We start from the raw sequence: 17,679 nt of genomic DNA, 5'->3' as shown, positions 1-17,679 counted from the left end.
GATCCATTCTATTTAATTTGTTAATGGATAAATTTATTAATCAACTTGTTTATTTGTTAAAGATCGAAGGCAGGCAGCACCAAGATTTGTCATCAAACCACAAAGTGCTTTTACATATGAGGGACAGAGTGTTAAATTCACGTGTCGCGTGATAGCAATCGCCGCTCCAACACTCACGTGGTTCCACAATAACCAGGAACTCAGACAATCTGTTAAATTTATGAAGAGGTATATTGGAGATGACTACACCTTTATTATCAATAGATCCAAGTTGGAAGACAGAGGAGAGTACGTCATTCGTGCTGAGAATCATTATGGATATCGGGAAGAAGTTGTCTTCCTTAATGTCCAACGTAAGTTTTAATTTTATTAACAACTGTAGTCAGTTTGATTAATAAAATATGATTAAACAAATCAATTAAATTTATTGCAGCTCTGCCGAGAGAAATGCCGCCATACAAACCGGAGGTCACTCCGATACGCAGACGTGAGCCGTTACCACAATACTTCTGGCTGGAGACAACAGAGTCTGCGCCCAGTTTCACCTTCGAGCTAAGACCTCGTGTCATGCAGGAACGACAGACTTGCAAGCTGCTCTGTTGTCTCAGCGGCAAACCTCCACCCTCTGTCAGGTGGTTCAAAGACAGCCGCGAGTTATCTAAACACGAGTACGCGATGTCGCATTCCGATGGCGTCGTCACTATGGAAATCATCGACTGCAGACCATCGGACAGTGGAAAATACAAATGCGTGGCTACCAATTGCCATGGATTTGATGAAACCGATTGTGTTGTCATCGTAGAAGGTAAAAAAAAATTTATTTGTTACTTAAATTTATTTTACTAATTAATTTTTTAAACATTTTTACCAAAGGAATGGGTGAGACTGAAGAACAAGAAAAATTAGCCAATAGTATCTTGCATTCTGGAGGTGAATAATCATTTTTTTTAATTTAAATAAAAAGTTATTATTTTTATTTAATTATTTAATTTAAATAAATTTTTTAGACCGTCGATTTATTGAACACGCAATTAAACCAGCGCCTGCACAAATTGTTATCAAACAACAATTCAGCAGTTACTCGAGTCAAAATAAAAACTCAGCATTCTCAAGAGTATGATAATTAATATTTCACTATAAAAATATATTATTGATTAATTTATATATAATGATTACTATTTTTAATTATTCTAGTCGACGACTGACTATTCTTCAGACAAGAAGAGTATGAAGAAATACGGATCGAAATTAGACTCTACTGGTAGCCCATCAAGATCTAGAAATGCAACGAAAGAACTTTTATGTAAGACATTTTATAAATTTAAATTAATTTTTCACCATATCTGCATCCAAAGTTTAAATTCCTGCCTTGTTTTGAGAAAACGAAAATTAAAAATTAGCGCTTGCGCCCAACAAAGGCACGAATTTAAACTCAGGTGTAGATCTGGCTGACAAACTTTGAGTTCCAATGCAGGTAATCATGAAAATTATTGTGTAACTCAGGACTAAACACGATTTGTTTCATTCCTCCTCACACAATATACCAATAAATTGTCTATGATAAAATTGTCAGACATGGACTAAGTAATTAGCAAACTGTCAAAATATTAATTAATTTTACCAAATGTTTTTTTTAATCTCATAGACCCATCAGATGATTCAATGCGACAGCCCGAATTTTTGACGAAATTGAAAGATCTTAAAGTAAACGACGGCGAGCAATTGGAATTGAGTGTAAAAGTTGATGGTGATCCTGAACCTCAGATTACGTGGACAAAGAACGGAAAAGTAATTCATCAATAAATAAATAAATGAATTTAAATAATTGACAATTTACTAATCAACATAATTTTTGTTACAGACTTTGAGGTCATCGGAAGTAGTAGACCTTAAATACAAGAACCGAGTAGCAACTCTTGTAATAAATGAAGTATTCCCAGAAGATGAAGGTGAATACACGTGTAAAGCAACAAACAGTATGGGTACAACAAGTACATCATGTAAATTAACTATCAAACGTACGTGAATTCAATTAAATAATAAATAACAAGTTTTTATAGTTTATTAATTTAGTAAAATAAATTATCAATTGATCGATTTATTTTTTTTATGCTCAGCAATGACAAATGCGAGTGGTAAAAAATCGGGCGACGACAAACCGCCGAAGATTGTCGACCATCTGAAGAGCATGTACGTCAAAGACGGGGAGTCAGTCGTACTGAGCTGCCGAATAATTGGCGCCAAGAAGTTCGACGTCGTCTGGCTTCACAATAACAAGGAAATAAAACCCAGCAAAGACTTCAATTACACAAATGAAGCCAATATATATAAGCTTACTATTGCGGAAATTTTCCCCGAGGATTCAGGCACTTACACGTGCGAGGCATTCAACGACGCCGGTGAAAGCTTTTCTTCATGTACACTCAATGTTCTTGGTAATTTATTAGTTTTTACTTCAGTAATTGAAAGTTTTGAGTACTGGATAATTAATAATGTTAATTTTAATTTACAGTTCCTAATGAGGAACCAAAGAGCCCAGTGTTCGCGACATTCCCAGAGTCGGCAACAGTAAACGAAGGTGAATCAGTAAACTTTGCCTGCCGGACTGAAACTGCACCACTAAAGGGTAATTATTTATTTATAATTATAATAATAATTATTTTAACTTCAAAAGTTAACGTTCTAGATAATTAAAAAATATTCATTTGCCAGTTTCTTTAATTTTTTTTAACTTTAATTAGTACATTACATAGCTAGTGGGCTAAATGAGTCTTTATCCGGGAAGCTCGATGTTTTTAACACGAGTCGTAGGTGCACATGCACCTAGAGAGCCAGCGAGGGCTTAGTGTGCACTGGAGATGTGTTAAGAACATTTTGTTTGACGGATAAAGATAATGATAGCCCACGTGCTACGCACTATACGTTATTCAACAAATGGTTTTTTTTTCGAATTATTATATCAGCAAAGTAAACCCTAAATCAGGTGGAGTTTAAAAAATTATACGAATTTTGTTCTAGTTAAAAATATTTGAATGTGTAAATATAATTTTTACATGTAAAAGCGTTAGCAGAACACAATTCATTGCTTCGTTGTTGAGTTGTACAATTTTATTGCTTCGCAATTGAATTGTGCAGTCATTTTTTTCACTCTTACTCCCTAAAACGTTAGTGGTTGCCGAGAAAAAAATCCTCCCAAAAGATGGGCTTTCTAGCTCAACTCTAAAAGGTCGCTATTTTAATTTTAATTTCCCATCTGATTAACATGTAAAAATTAATTTTTTCATTCAAAGCTTAATTACTCGTAAACTGATCAATATTTTTCAAATTTATACATAGATCTTTAAAGCTGATTCCTCAAGCTTTGTAAAACTTTATAACAAGTCGAAATTATCGCCAATTGACGCTAGCAAAAAAAAAAATGAAAATTAACAATTTCATTTTGAAATACAAAATCGATACTATTCAAAAAGCTTTAATTGGCGATAATTTTGATAATTATGACTTGTCATAGGGTTTTGGAAAGCTTGAGGGATCAGCTTTAAAGATCTATGTATAAATTTGAAAAATATTGAGCAGCTTACGAGTAATTAAGCTTTGAATGAAAAATAAATTTTTACATGTTAATCAGATGGGAAATTAAAATTAAATTGCAACCTTTTAGAGTTGAGCTAGAGACCATCTTTTGGTAGGCTTTTTGACAAATTATTAACCACCGATCGTTAAACGGTCATTTAGGGTTTGCTTTGCGCATACGATAAGGCGATAATTAATAATGCGTTTAAAAAACTGACAATAAATAATAATTAAATGTTTTTTATCTTAGTAACATGGCTGAAAGATGGTAAACCAATTGACGAATCAAGTAGCAGATATCTATTTAGTTCAGACGGCGATAAATCCTTCGAAATACGTATTAAATCATGTACAGCTGGTGATATTGGTCAGTACACCGCGCGAGCGATTGGTAAAAAGGGCGAAACAATATCAGCGTTTGCATTAAATGTCACAAATCCTCACGATCAGTGAGTGTCGCTGACACTTTAATTAATTATTATTATTTTTTTTTTTTTCATCTCATTACAAAAAAAATAAAATAAATAACAAAAGTCACAATGAGACATTCGTTAATTTAAATTAATTGATTTTATTAAAATTTCAAAAGTTTATTGCAACCAAATGAATAATGAATGTATAATTAAACAACGTCATGAGCGTTAATCATTTAATTTTCATGTATAAAATATTAAGATAATCATTTATTTATTTATTACTATTATTTACTATTATTATAATTATTATTATTATTATTACTTATTACTTATTACAAGATAAAAAAAAAAAAAAACGTTTTCTTTCTGTGTGTTTGTCATAATGCATTAATAATCGGATAGCAGATTCATTTTTGCACGCTAATAATTATTTATGCCAATTATAAAAAAAAATTATTATTGTAATTAGTATCGTCAATAATTTTAATTAATTATGGATTATAAATAATATTTACAAGCCCAGCATCCTCAATAAAAACAAATAATAATAATATCGTGACTCTTGTAAATATTATTTGTAAAAAATAAAAATTATCTCTCCCATAATTCGAAAAAAAAATCTATAATTAATTTAAATAAATTGATGATACATAATTTTATTATTTATTTTTATTCCAATGTAATCATAATAACGAAATAAAACTATCGTGTTAATTTTGTTTTAAGACTGCTTCCGTTATAATTTAAAAAAATTAATTGAAATAAAACGTACGAAATAAAATTTATGATTTATGAACGATAAAAAAATTGTGTTATTATTTTTCATCATCGAATCCTAATTAACCCCCCCCCCCCGTAATTTATATTAAATGAATATTTAAAAAGAAAATAAATTTCCTAGTCTTTATAAATTTTATGATTTTTTCTACTATACTTTTTAGTATCGAATGAATGAACGATCATTATTCTTTCGATATTTTTTTGTATATTAAAAAATTTTTGAAAATCAAAAGCCGGACACCTCAATTGCTTGTAGTAAAAAAAAATATATTTAAATTTTTTAGAAACAAATGAAACCTCTCAGACACTTTGGCTGAGAAGAAAAAAATCTGATAAGCTATCGCTTGAAAATCGTGTGTCAAAATAAAATGGCAGAATATGATAGAAAAATATTTAAAATATTAAAAAAAGATGACCCTGAAGTTAACAGACGATTAACAATTTTTGGATTTTTTTTTCAACAGATCGATTGCAAAAAAAAAAAAAAACTAAAATTATGCACATGTAGAAAATTTAAAAAACTATAGGTGCAATTTTTAAAAATATTTCATTTTTTGAATCCATCATTTTAATAAAATCCAAAAATTATTAGACCTCGGCTTATTTCAGTATCATAAAAAAAAAAACGCTTGAGTGTTTGAACAAACCTTGGCGGGGAAATAATATGCAGAAGGGTGTCCCAATACACTTGGAGATTTAATTTAAATTGCTCCAAGTGTATTTCAGCTAAAAAACGTCACTTAACTGCTATTTCCCACCAGACGATGCCAGATGAGTTTGCTCAGGACCAAGGAAGATATCAGCATCAGCCATCAGCAACACTTTACACTACCACTGAACACAACACTTTACACTAACACTGAGCACTCAACACTTTACACTAGCACTGAACACTTAACTACACAACAGATACTTTGCACAATTTAAATTAATAAAAGATAAATTTTACAATCACTGCACAATTTTATACGACGCCACTGCAATACTGAGTTTCAATTCAAACGTAAAGAAGAATCTGGACTATTACTGCCGTTGTCGATGATACTGACTGCCGCTATCGAACCGTCAGTTGATACAAAGCAATCGATTTTGCGATTCATCGACCACCCCTCACTCCAGCAAAAATTTGAACGTCGAATACTGATGAGAGTGAATGTAGCAGGCATCAGAGAAATTTGAAATTATAAATCAATAGAGTAAATAATTTATAAAACAAAATTTTTAAAAAATTTTGAAATTAATAAGTGAATTTTTTATAAATGTTATTTTTTTAATTATTTATAATTTTAAATTTGTCTGATGTCTGCTAGACTCACACTCATGAATAGTGACGCCGGCACTGAATTGAATTTATTCAATTACTCACACTCACGAACACAAAATTAAATATTTTAAAATATTCCTCCTTACAAAAAAGATAAGTTAAAAGTACTACTAGATTTATAATAAAGCGACACGATAATTAAATGAATTATTTTAACAAGTTTAGATGATAACGACGCAGAGACGCTTGATTCAGCGGGAAACTGGCCTCGAGTACTTTGAAAGAAGCTTAAGGCGCACGCGCGACTCAATTTTATCATGATTCCGAAGTTAGCAGACAATTAACAATTTTTGGATTTTTTTTTTTAAATAATTTAATTTAAAAAAAAAGAAAACTAAAAAAATGCACATGTAGAAAATTTTAAAAACTAAAAGTGCAATTTTTTCAATATTTTTTTTTTTTTAAATTAAATTGTTGAAAAAAAAATTCAAAAATTATCAGACGTCGGCTAACTTCAGTCTCATGTTTTATCAGTACTGTGCAGGTCGTTTCCAATTGACGCCACAACTACGCAACTGTTTTGTATCCAACTTTATTTTCCCGCCATCCCAGTAATCGAAACCCTTTGTAGCTCGTGAATAAATAATTTAAATTTACGGTTTTTTTGTTTAAATAAATTATAACTCGTGTCTCATACATGCCGGCGCAACGGACGGGTGGTTAAAAACTAATTAGTAATTAGAAATTCAGTCCTCGAAATAAATGATTTCAATTAATGGATCGATTAATAGCAAAATATTTATTCTCACATTTAATAAATTATTTTTTTGTACAAAGTATCAGGATCAATTACATTGAAACAGCCGAGATTGTTATCAAACAATGACGGGTTAATATTATCCACCGTTTGAGTAAAACAGATGTCATTTTCCCTGAGCACTCCATTCCAGAAACTCTCTGTTTCCACGATAATTTTATTTTCTTCGCAAGAGAAGCTCACTAGCTCCCGTCCACTGTAGATGTGTCGATAAAATCTTTTATTAAACGACCTGCGAGATTCGGTTATGAGAAATTTTTTTGAACAACTATTTGTTGGCGCGACCTTCTCAAAAATATCTACAACTGAATTGCCTTCATTATCACCGGAGTTTGAAACCTCTGTTGACAATAATAAATTTAAATAAATGATAAAAATTACTTTGATAATTAAAATAACAAAGATGTTATATTACTCATTGCATTAAAAATAAACTGATCTTCAGTAGAAGGCTGAGGAACAAGTGCGTAATATTCTGTATAAGGTCGGAATTGTTCTAAAGGATCTTCAATTGGATACCATTCATTATATTCAGGATAATACACCCAGTGCTTTTCTGATGAATAAACAATCGCCTTATTTATAACACATGACGGCGGTGTATCCGTGAATTCTTCGGGAATATCCGACAATGTAGTCCATTTGTCTAAAATAAATTTAGTATATTAATTATATTATTACTCTGACAGTATGGGGATAAAATAAAACATACTCGTATAGAGATTGAAAGCCTCAGCTGATGAAAGTTTCACTCTAAAACTGCCAACTCCGCCTAATAAGTAAATATCGTGATCTAAAATCTCTGCGATCATGTGCCTTCGAGCCGTAGGCAATCTAAGAAACCCAAGAATTTAGCAGATGCTGATTGATTGATTGATATGAAAATTAATGAATAAACTTACTCAGCTACGTGATACCAAGTGCGGGAAATTAAACAGAAACGCCAAATAGATTTTATGAACCGACCGGTACCGATTCCCTTTTCGCCGCCAATCACATAAATACTGAATCCTACGATTAAATTTACAATGTAATTGATCATGGTGTTGATACACGGAAAGAAATGTATGCTACTTATCACCATACTCTTATATACCCTAATAACACAGTTTGCTTAACAAAAGTTTACTTTTTAAAAGTTTTCTTTAATTTTTCGTCAAATGTCCGTCAACTTCGGGCTTTTCCGTTTTTGACGACAGTTTGTATACAACTTGCTGTACAATTTGACGTAAATTTACTACCCGAATTATAATGCAAATTCACTTCGAAAGTTGTATACAAATTGTCGTCAAAAACGGAAAAACCCGAAGTTGACGGACATTTGACGAAAAATTCAAGGAAACTTATTAGGGTTTTTTTCTAGTAAAAAAAGTTACCTCTAAATTAAGGAAAAATTAACCGCAAATTTTTCTTTCCAACTTTTGCTGTCAAATTGTCAGCGAATTTCGATAATTTCAATAGTCAAATTACTGTCAATTTCAAACTAAAGTAGCTACTAGGGTACCATCGTTATAAAAAATAAAAATATTTAAAAATTGCACCTGTAGCGTTTTTAATTTTCTACATGCGCATTTTTTTAACTTTTCCTTTTTCGTAATTGATTTGTTGAAAAAAAAATTCGAAAATTGTTAATAGTCTGCTAACTCCAGGATCACAATTCGTCCCTTACTGTGTTTTGAAATTGGGCAGCCGAGTGTCTACAAAATATTTCTTTCCGTGTAGAGTTAAATTATTTATAAAATTTACTTCTCCCAATAATTCTACGGCCAACAACTTGGTATCCAGCGTCCAATAGATCAAATATTGCATTGAAGCCATCAATTTCTGTGAATTTACGATCTTTCCACCAGTGAACACAGTAGACTTTTTTATTCTCATCGTTTAATTTATACGAGACCACGCACTGTGCATACTCTGGTTTATTGTTCTTGTCATCAAAATCTAAACCTGAAATCTTTATTCGTCATTTTAAAAACCGGACACAAAATCTAGTTGAATGATAATTTATTACTTTGTCCAGAAATCCCTGGTCTATGGAATCAGTTGAAGATTTTGGTGACGATTTGGAGGTCACGAAACCCAGCAACTTGCTACGACTAGTGAAATTACAATTAGTGATCAATTCTTTGAGATTTTCTAGAGGTAGTTGTTTCAGTTCTTGCTCGGGAACGTCATCAAATCTATCAAGATAAGTTTCGAAGACGACGTCTCTTAGAATAAGTAGACTACGTTCTTTAGCAAACTTCCATAACTGGAATAGTTTCTCTGGAAGCAGCCAATTTTTAATAATAATCTGAGTTAATTGTCGTGATAATTTATCGCTTATAAATAAAACACTGGTATCTAATAGTTCTAGTAAATTATCGTAATTGTTGGATATTTTTTTTAAACTTTCTTCACTGTCTGGATAAATATATTCGGTGTTTTTATTTTCCGAACTAGTGCTATCAATCCAGTCGATAAAATTCTGTCAAGTAAATAAAATAAATTAATTTATATAGAAAAAAATTAATGCGAATAGTTGACAGTGATAATTTTGTTACAAACCTGGAATGTTTCGACGGAAATCTCATATTTTATGGAGTGTTCCTCTAGATTGTGATCAGGAAAATTACCAGACAACAATGAATTGAAATAATTACTGTTTTCCATGGCTTTTTTTTTGTTTACGGTCGTCTTGTAGTTATGGATCACCAAGACCAAGTTGACGCGCTTATCAAGTTCCTCATTATACTCCATAGTTAATTGATTATATTAATTCTTTAGGAATGTGAAAAAAATGTAAGACGTGAAAATGAGTTTAATTTAAGTATAGAGGTAGAGGTTAATGTGGTTGGACCTGTTGCTTGTTGCTGAAAGTGTAAACATAAACATAAAGGTGATTTTTCATGCAGACGAGCTTGATGTCGCGTATTCTATTTGTTCCATGTTAGATGTTTCGATGGATCCTTGGAGTCAGTTTTTCAAACCGGGTTTTTTTTTATTTTTATCCGGGTTTTAATTAAATTGCTGGTATATTTATACACTAATAATATATAGATGAGTGGTAACGTAGCAGATATCAGAACTTAATCGTTTTTATTTCATCATGAAATGTCCAATTATTGATCGATTGAGCTAAAAATTGGTTTGCACACAGCAATCGATCCCACAAATCGAAACCCTGATTAAACAACTAAATCCGATCGAATTAAACAGAATTGAATTTTTAATTCTATATAATTCAAATAAATTCTGTTAATTCGGTACCTAGCTTAAAAAAGAATTCTGTCTAATTCGGCAGGAAAACCAGAATTTATCCAAATTGAAACGAATTTAAATAATTTTATTCGGTTTAATTCGAAAATAATTATCAAATTTTTTATTCTGACTCTGAATTACACTGAATAAAAACAGATTCAAAATTTTTAAATCGGTTTAATTCGAAAATAATCCTTGAATTTTTTTAAATTCTGTCCTACCGAATTTAACAGAATATAACAGAATTGAAATTTTTGATTCTGTCGAATTCACTTGTTTAATCAGGGAAGAAAAAATAGGAAATTCAACGTTACAATACATCGATCATAGAAATAATAAAATAATTATGATACTGAAGTTAGTCGTCATCTTATAATTTTTAGATCTTTTTTAAAACGATAAATTACAAAAAACAAAAAAAAAATATTTAAAAAAATTGCGCCAATATTTTTTTTAATTTTCTACTTATGCACATTTTTTTTGTAATTGATTTGTTTAAAAAAAATCAAAATTTTTAATTGTCTACAAAGTTCAGGATCATAAATAATTTATTTATTCAAATTTTCATTCTGTCAACTATCTAGTCTCCAGTCTTTTTAATTTCATACTAATTAAAAAATTATTTCTGAATATTGACTTGTAAAAAAACGTTAAAAAATTAATTTATAAACTCTGGACTAATTAAAATTTATTTCCTTACTGTCAATCATTGATAGAATATCATGATACCGAAATTTTTGGATTTTTTATTAAACAATAAATTATAAAAACAAAAATATTTCAAATAATTGCACCTATAGTTTTTCAAATTTTCTACACGTGCATATTTTTTTCTTTATAATTTTAATTAATTAGTTGAAAAAAAATTAAAAAATTGTTAATTGCTTGCTAACTTTAAGATCATTCAATTTTTCAAATATAATAAATATTCAAATCCATTGTACGTAACTCCAACGTCATTCGAATTCTTCTAATTTTTCAAATTCATATTTAATCACCACAAAGTATAATTAAAAGTTCACTTTTACTGACAAATGAAATTTTATCAACTTCAATTTATTAAACGAATTCAAATTTTCCCGCGGTTATTTAAAAAACAGTTTGACAAAAACTATTTTATTTAGTGACAGTTGATAGCGGGGTTGGTAAAACTGAATGAACTATTATCAGTCAGAGAATCCTTGAAAAAGAAATAGCCAGAACAGCTGGAAGTGTGTCTGTATCATTCAAAGCATTAGCAGAAAACTTTTTTTTTTTCCTCATATATTTCCTCAATTCACGAATCATTATATATTTTCTAAACAATCTGACCACGTAAGTAACATATTCTGACCTGATAAATAATTTAAAAATCGTAATCATCATTGCTAACTTCAACAAAATTAATATTCTCAAATAATGCGCAATCATCAGTACAATAATAATCCAATCCAACGTAACAATAAATCAGAGTGCCAGTTATACGTTATATTTTCTTGGGCTTAACCTAATTTTAACCAAACATACGATTTTGAATTTATATGTCATAAGGTCACATTCAAAATTAAATTACAAATAAATTTACGTCGACAAATAAATAGTTGTTGACAATTGACAGCAAGTTATTATTTTTACCCAGTAAATTATAGACTAATAATAGATTTTAATTCTAGACTTAACGCAAATACAATTGGAGTTTCAAACACGTCAGTGAATTAAATAACCATCAACATGACGGAGGACATGTTAGGAGCTGATATTTGCCGGGTGTGTAGATCAGAAGGTCTCTCGGACCGACCACTCTTCCATCCGTGCATCTGCACTGGTAGTATCAAGTGGATCCATCAGGAATGTTTACTCCAGTGGATGAGATACTCTCGGAAAGAATACTGCGAATTGTGCGGTCACAGGTTTTCATTCACGCCGATTTACAGCCCAGATATGCCGCGTCGTCTGCCACTCCGCGATGTCGTCGGTGGATTATTTTCAAGTGTTGTAACGGCTGTCAGCTATTGGTTCCATTACACTTTGGTAGCACTTGCGTGGCTGGGTTTGGTACCTTTGACAGCTTGTCGTACTTATCGTGCATTATTCAGCGGGTCATTGGACCTGGTCAGAGTAAGTAACATTATTATATTACACACCAAGGGAGGAAAGTAGGAAATTCATACCCGAGTGTATAATTTCCTAGTGCATAGAAACAAACACTAGTTTTTTCACCAGTCCTGCACCTGAAAGTTTGAATTTTTCCTTCTGTTTGTGGGAAGAATGACACGCGCTAATTTTTATCATTTGTTTTCTCATAAAAAAATCTGTCTATCGGTTGACCCTGGGGGCCAGCCCTAAAACTTCCCGCTTTTTTCGAGCTCAAGAAGCTCGAAAACATTGTTGTGTATACATTTTCGCGTTCTTCGAGCTCGAAAATACTTTTGTATGTCATTGCTTTAGAAAAAACCGTTTTTTAGCATTTCTTCCACTATATCTCGCGAAGGAATTAACCGATTTTGATGATTGAGGTGGTAATCGGCGCGTTTTATTGAGTTCTAGAGCTGATTAGATTTTGAAATTGTTTGGATTAGTTGTTTCAAAGATATTTGTAAATAACTTTTTTTTACTATTTCTTTCTCTCGCGATATCTCTCGAACAAATTAACCGATTGAGATGGCTAAGTGGCAATCAACGCGTTTTATTAATTTCTAGAGCTGATTAGATTTTGGAGCCGGTCGTTTGAATCGTTTCTGAGAAATCAATAAAAAACTAAAAAAATAAAAATTGTTTTTTTCGAAATTCGCCAATATTTTCGAGTCTACTTGATCAAATGATCTGAAATTTTCAGGAAAGTTGATGGCCAACAAGCTCTTTCGATTGCCGTAAGAACCATTTAAATCGGTTGATTAGTTAAAAAGTTACAAAGAGTTTACATACATACACACAGACACTCGGACATCATTCTGAAAATAGTCAGAATAGTTTCCTAGGACCTCAAAACGTCGACATCTGATGAAAACTCGATTTTCGAAAATCGGGGTGAAAACAATAACTCGAATTTTTCGAAAATCATCTATTTTCTTAGCGGGAAGTTAAAAAACAAACATTCAGTGCAGATATGGGGCAAAAAATATTAAACCATCTATTTATTAACTATCTAATAAAATTACTGTGATTATTTAATTACAGATAATGTCCCTACCCATGGATATGCTGTCGCTTGATAATATATCATCAGATGTATTTCACGGTTGCTTTGTTGTGACTTGTACTCTGTTCGCGTTCATCGGGTTGGTGTGGCTTCGAGAGCAAATATTGCATGCAGGTGGACCGGATTGGTTGGAAAGAAATGTCCAACAACTACCAGCAGCGGGTGGAAATAATCAAGCCGCTGCAGTACAACCACAGCTACAAGATCCACCTGGACAACCTGATGTCGTACGTGGAGATAATAACAACGTGCCGCCATTTGTTGACGAACCGCCACGTCCAGTTGATGTTAATGATGACGATCAGCCGATGTACCGTGAAGTTGGTGATAACAGTCCAGAGAATGCAGTAGTGGGTGCTGAGGCGAATCAGGAGCCACGTAATGAGGGTAATGATAACGCTGAAGAAGCTCAAGGGGAAGGAGCTGCTGTTGGATGGGAAGGACAGGTCCAAGATCAGGCTCAAGCACCCGGTGAAGCTGAAGAAGCCAATTGGAACCCTATGGAATGGGACAGACCTGCTGAAGAACTAACTTGGGAACGTCTTCTTGGCTTAGACGGCTCGCTATTATTTCTCGAGCACGTTTTCTGGGTGATATCATTAAACACTGTGTTCATTCTGGTGTTTGCATTCTGTCCCTACACATTTGGATACTACACAATAGCCGCTCTGGGACTAAAAGAACACGCAGCAGCTTCACACTTCGAGGGACTGGTGACGACACTTTGTGGTTACGGTGTAATCGGAACTATCTTGGTTATTTTACATACAGGAGCTGCGATATTCGGCTTGCAACGTTCCCAGCGTTTCCTCGGACTCGGCTACGTCGTCGTAAAAGTATCACTGCTCTCAGTAGTGGAGATCGGAGTGCTGCCGCTGGTTTGCGGCTGGTGGCTTGACATTTGTTCGCTCGCAATGTTTGATGCGACACTCAAAGATCGTGAATCATCATTCAGACTAGCACCAGGTACCTGTATGTTCATACATTGGCTCGTTGGGATGGTTTACATCTACTACTTTGCCTCATTCATTCTCTTACTTCGCGAAGTACTGAGACCCGGTGTCCTCTGGTTCTTGCGTAATTTAAATGACCCAGACTTTTCGCCAATCCAAGAGATGATTCATTTACCAATTTTACAACACGCGCGCAGACTAATAGTGTCAGCAGTAATATTTGGTACAGCAATACTACTGATGCTGTGGCTGCCAATAAGACTCTTGAGATGGGCATGGCCTGGATTTTTACCTTACACAGTCACTGTGCAAACTGAATCCCAAGTAAGCGAGTTATCACTCGAGCTACTGCTTCTCCAAGTTATTCTACCAGCGCTGCTGGAGCAATCGCACACGCGAACGTGGCTCAAGGCTTTAATTCGCGGGTGGTGTCAAGCAGTCGCTTGGATACTAGATCTCCAGTCTTACTTGCTGCGCGATCAACGAGATGATCAAGGACCTGCAGTTATTGAAGAGCAGCAGCATCCAGGATTGGGTGCCGCTCATCAGGCAGCACATCAAGCCGCTCAAATGCTGCACCGTGACATTCCTACAGGCTATCAGCCTTACGTACGGACGAAATGGTTTCCACTGAGACTAGTTGGACTACTGATATGTGTCTGCATTTCTCTGGTGATCGCCAGTCTTGTTGCCATGACTTTGCCCGTCTGGTTGGGTCGTAGAGTGATGGCTCTGTGGATGGTCGGCGCACCAGCACCTTCACCGCCGGTATTGCCGCCAACTCTATCAGTAAACAGTCAGTATCTTTGATAAATAAATTTAATTGTTACTTAAATTATCTAACTCTTGTATTGTTATTTAATTTTCAGGTGTAGGCGAAGCCATGGTCGTATTCTCAGGACGAGTTCATGAAATTTATACCGTCGCTTGTGGTACTTACGTCTGCTGGGCAGCAGCACGTGGTCTGGCTCTGGCACTGTCGTGGTTACCACGTGGACGACGTGCTATTCTGGACAGAATAAAACACTGGGCAATTGTCAGCGTAAGAGCCTCGATAGCTTTTGTTCTGCTGGTTGGTGTAATTCCACTACTATTTGGCCTTCTACTGGAACTAGTTGTCGTTGTGCCACTTCGTGTGCCCTTGGAACAAAACCCCATCCTGTTTATCTGGCAAGACTGGGCCCTAGGTGTCCTTTACACCAAAATAGCAACAGCTGTTACGATGATGGGCCCCGAGTGGCGACTGCGTCTTGCTATTGAGAAAGCTTACAATGACGGTGTCAGAGAAATGGATCTTAAATTCATAATAACAGAATTAGCAGCACCTGTTATCTGTGTATTTGGTCTGGCATTAGCAGTACCCTATGCCTTTGCTTATGGTATTGTGCCATTATTTGTAACGAATTTACAAACACAAATATTAATAGCTAGGTGTCTTTATTCTGTTTTACTTTGGATAATATTTGTTTGTGTTTTGATAGTATTTCATATACGACAGTTTAAAAAACTTTATGAGAGAATTAAAAATGATAAATATTTAGTGGGGCAACGTTTGGTTAATTACGAGCATCGAAATAAACAAACGCAGAGAGTTACTAATTAATTAATTAATTAATAACTTTTATTATTTTATTGATTAATTAATTAATTGATTAATATTTAAGATAAGATACGTGCAATGTGACGCGATATGGTTTAGGTTTAGCTTCGTGTACATTCTTATATTATCATCCTTTATTTACTAATATATCAATTAATAATAATGATAACAATAATGATAAATCAAAGATAATTTATGCATTTCCAGTTAATAAATAATAAAATTCAAGGCCATTCTTAGACAGTTTCCCGCTTTTTTTAAATTTTAAATGACAGTTGTCATAACGGTTTCAAACTTTTATCAATTAATTTAAAAAATTAAAGCATTAATTGGAGAAAGAACAATTTCGCTGAGATAGATTTCAAAAAAATTACTTAGTTGACACCAATTAGAAGTTAAAGTTTCAGTAAAATCTTCATGTCAATTTTAAAATATTGTAGACTTAAATTTATTCAACAAATTTCGTTTAACTCTTAATTGATAACAAAAGTAAGTAATTTTTTAAAAATTCCATATCCGCGAAATTGTCATTTTTTACTTAAGGTTTTAATTAATTAATAAAATTTGAATACGGTCGTGAAATTTTAAAGTTACTGCATATTTTTGAAAACTAAAGGCCCTGTCTGAGAATGCCCTTAAGGCCATTCTCAAATAGTGCCGCCCACTTTTTTAAAATATTCAATGACTTTCAATTGTAATGACTATTAAAATTTTGATAATTAATTACAAAAAAGTTTAAGCATTAATTGAAAAAAGGGCAACGCAGTTACAATTTCGCCGAGACGGATTTAAAAAAAAAATTATTTACAATCGATATCAATTAGGAGTTAAAGAAAATTTTGAAAATAAATTTCAGTAAAATCTTTATGTCAATATTATAATTTGGAATGTTAAATTTTTAAGGCTAAAATTTGTTAACTCCTTTTTGATTTTAACTGTGGTTAATTTTTTTTTAAATCTATATTTCGGCGAAATTGTAACTGCGTTGTCCTTTTTTCAATTAATGCTTCAATTTTTTTAAAATTAATTAACAAAATTTTAATACTGTTATGACAGGTCAAGGTCATTGAATATTTCAAAAAGTGGGGCCCTGTCAGAATGCTCTTAATTTTTTTTTTAAATATTAAATTATTTTTGATGTAAAGGAAAATTATAATTATTAAAAAAAATCGTTTAATTTATTATTAACTGGAGTAAATTGCGTATTTATTACTAATAACAAAAAAAAAGTTAATAAAAATAATTAGCGGTGTTAATAATGTAATTTAAAAACTATTTTTATGTAGGCGATGCTAAATAAATCATAAAGACTGTGTTTGTTTTCCAATGTATCGCTTTTTATTGTTATTAATATTTTTAAAAATTAATTTTCATTGTTTATTTAATACTAATAATAATAATTATATTTTTTTCTTTATTTATCGCACAATAGTATCGCTTTTACTAATTACCTATTTTACTACGTATTATTATTAATTGCCGTAGATACATTACCTTCCAATTAAAATTATATAAAATATAAATGGAAACAGTCGAAAATTATTAACACTTTATAATTTTAAAAATAATATTACATTGTAGTTTGTAAATTGAAAGAGCGATAAATTATTATTAATTAGTCGTTAATGATAAATATAATGTATAAAAGATTTAAATGATAATATAAATTTATCGATTGACAATTTAAAAATTGTCGATTATTAAATGCGGTTTGTTCGAGATTTATCAATAATTAAAAAAATTAAAATTGTGATCTAGTTGATTGAATTTTAATTTTAAAAATATTTTTTATTGATTAAATTTAAAGCAATATTCATTTAAATTATCTGCATAATTATTTTTGTTCAAACTAAAATTA

At 32.2% G+C, this 17,679-nt stretch overlaps 3 protein-coding genes across 21 annotated transcripts in view; 2 read left to right on the top strand and 1 right to left on the bottom strand.

Annotated features, from left to right (window-relative positions):
* The window catches only part of LOC130666522 (twitchin), a 59,016-nt gene extending 54,947 nt beyond the window's left edge, over nucleotides 1-4,069 (top strand). For all 19 annotated transcript variants that reach the window (XM_057467601.1, XM_057467603.1, XM_057467607.1 and 16 more), the window contains 10 exons: nucleotides 63-353; nucleotides 434-805; nucleotides 874-930; nucleotides 1,008-1,114; nucleotides 1,195-1,303; nucleotides 1,646-1,788; nucleotides 1,862-2,018; nucleotides 2,118-2,435; nucleotides 2,513-2,626; nucleotides 3,824-4,069. In XM_057467601.1, coding sequence (XP_057323584.1) covers nucleotides 63-353; nucleotides 434-805; nucleotides 874-930; nucleotides 1,008-1,114; nucleotides 1,195-1,303; nucleotides 1,646-1,788; nucleotides 1,862-2,018; nucleotides 2,118-2,435; nucleotides 2,513-2,626; nucleotides 3,824-4,026 — 1,871 coding nt within the window. In that variant the 3' untranslated portion in view covers nucleotides 4,027-4,069. The remainder of the gene's footprint in view (nucleotides 1-62; nucleotides 354-433; nucleotides 806-873; nucleotides 931-1,007; nucleotides 1,115-1,194; nucleotides 1,304-1,645; nucleotides 1,789-1,861; nucleotides 2,019-2,117; nucleotides 2,436-2,512; nucleotides 2,627-3,823) is intronic.
* Nucleotides 4,070-6,815: 2,746 nt separating this feature from the next.
* Nucleotides 6,816-9,722, bottom strand: LOC130666378 (uncharacterized). The gene is made up of 7 exons (XM_057467319.1): nucleotides 9,398-9,722; nucleotides 8,862-9,317; nucleotides 8,597-8,804; nucleotides 7,753-7,861; nucleotides 7,563-7,684; nucleotides 7,266-7,496; nucleotides 6,816-7,191 (listed from the first exon to the last, which is right to left on the bottom strand). Exons 1-7 carry the CDS (start codon nucleotides 9,587-9,589, stop codon nucleotides 6,845-6,847), a joined length of 1,665 nt encoding a protein of 554 aa, XP_057323302.1. The 5' UTR covers nucleotides 9,590-9,722; the 3' UTR covers nucleotides 6,816-6,844.
* Nucleotides 9,723-11,248: 1,526 nt separating this feature from the next.
* Nucleotides 11,249-17,615, top strand: LOC130666458 (E3 ubiquitin-protein ligase MARCHF6). Its single transcript, XM_057467463.1, has 4 exons — nucleotides 11,249-11,404; nucleotides 11,743-12,187; nucleotides 13,247-15,017; nucleotides 15,091-17,615. The coding sequence occupies exons 2-4, from the start codon at nucleotides 11,801-11,803 to the stop codon at nucleotides 15,822-15,824; spliced, it is 2,892 nt and encodes a 963-aa protein (XP_057323446.1). The 5' UTR covers nucleotides 11,249-11,404; nucleotides 11,743-11,800; the 3' UTR covers nucleotides 15,825-17,615.
* The last annotated feature ends 64 nt before the right edge of the window (nucleotides 17,616-17,679 follow it).

Source organism: Microplitis mediator, chromosome 4, assembly GCF_029852145.1.
Source record: "Microplitis mediator isolate UGA2020A chromosome 4, iyMicMedi2.1, whole genome shotgun sequence".
NCBI lineage: Eukaryota > Metazoa > Arthropoda > Insecta > Hymenoptera > Braconidae > Microplitis > Microplitis mediator.
Note: the sequence above shows the minus strand (reverse complement) of the source record. Positions and strands in the feature narration are given on the sequence as shown.

Excerpts from the sequence above, each read along its gene's own strand:
- LOC130666458 (XM_057467463.1), top strand. The coding sequence starts at position 11,801 with ATGACGGAGGACATGTTAGGAGCTGATATTTGCCGGGTGTGTAGATCA. Across the intron at positions 12,188-13,246 it reads GGTCATTGGACCTGGTCAGA|ATAATGTCCCTACCCATGGA; the intron begins GTAAGTAACATT and ends ATTTAATTACAG. Across the intron at positions 15,018-15,090 it reads GCCAACTCTATCAGTAAACA|GTGTAGGCGAAGCCATGGTC; the intron begins GTCAGTATCTTT and ends TTTAATTTTCAG.
- LOC130666378 (XM_057467319.1), bottom strand. The coding sequence starts at position 9,589 with ATGGAGTATAATGAGGAACTTGATAAGCGCGTCAACTTGGTCTTGGTG. Across the intron at positions 8,805-8,861 it reads ACCAGGGATTTCTGGACAAA|ATTTCAGGTTTAGATTTTGA; the intron begins GTAATAAATTAT and ends TGACGAATAAAG. Across the intron at positions 7,685-7,752 it reads ACTTGGTATCACGTAGCTGA|ATTGCCTACGGCTCGAAGGC; the intron begins GTAAGTTTATTC and ends TGGGTTTCTTAG.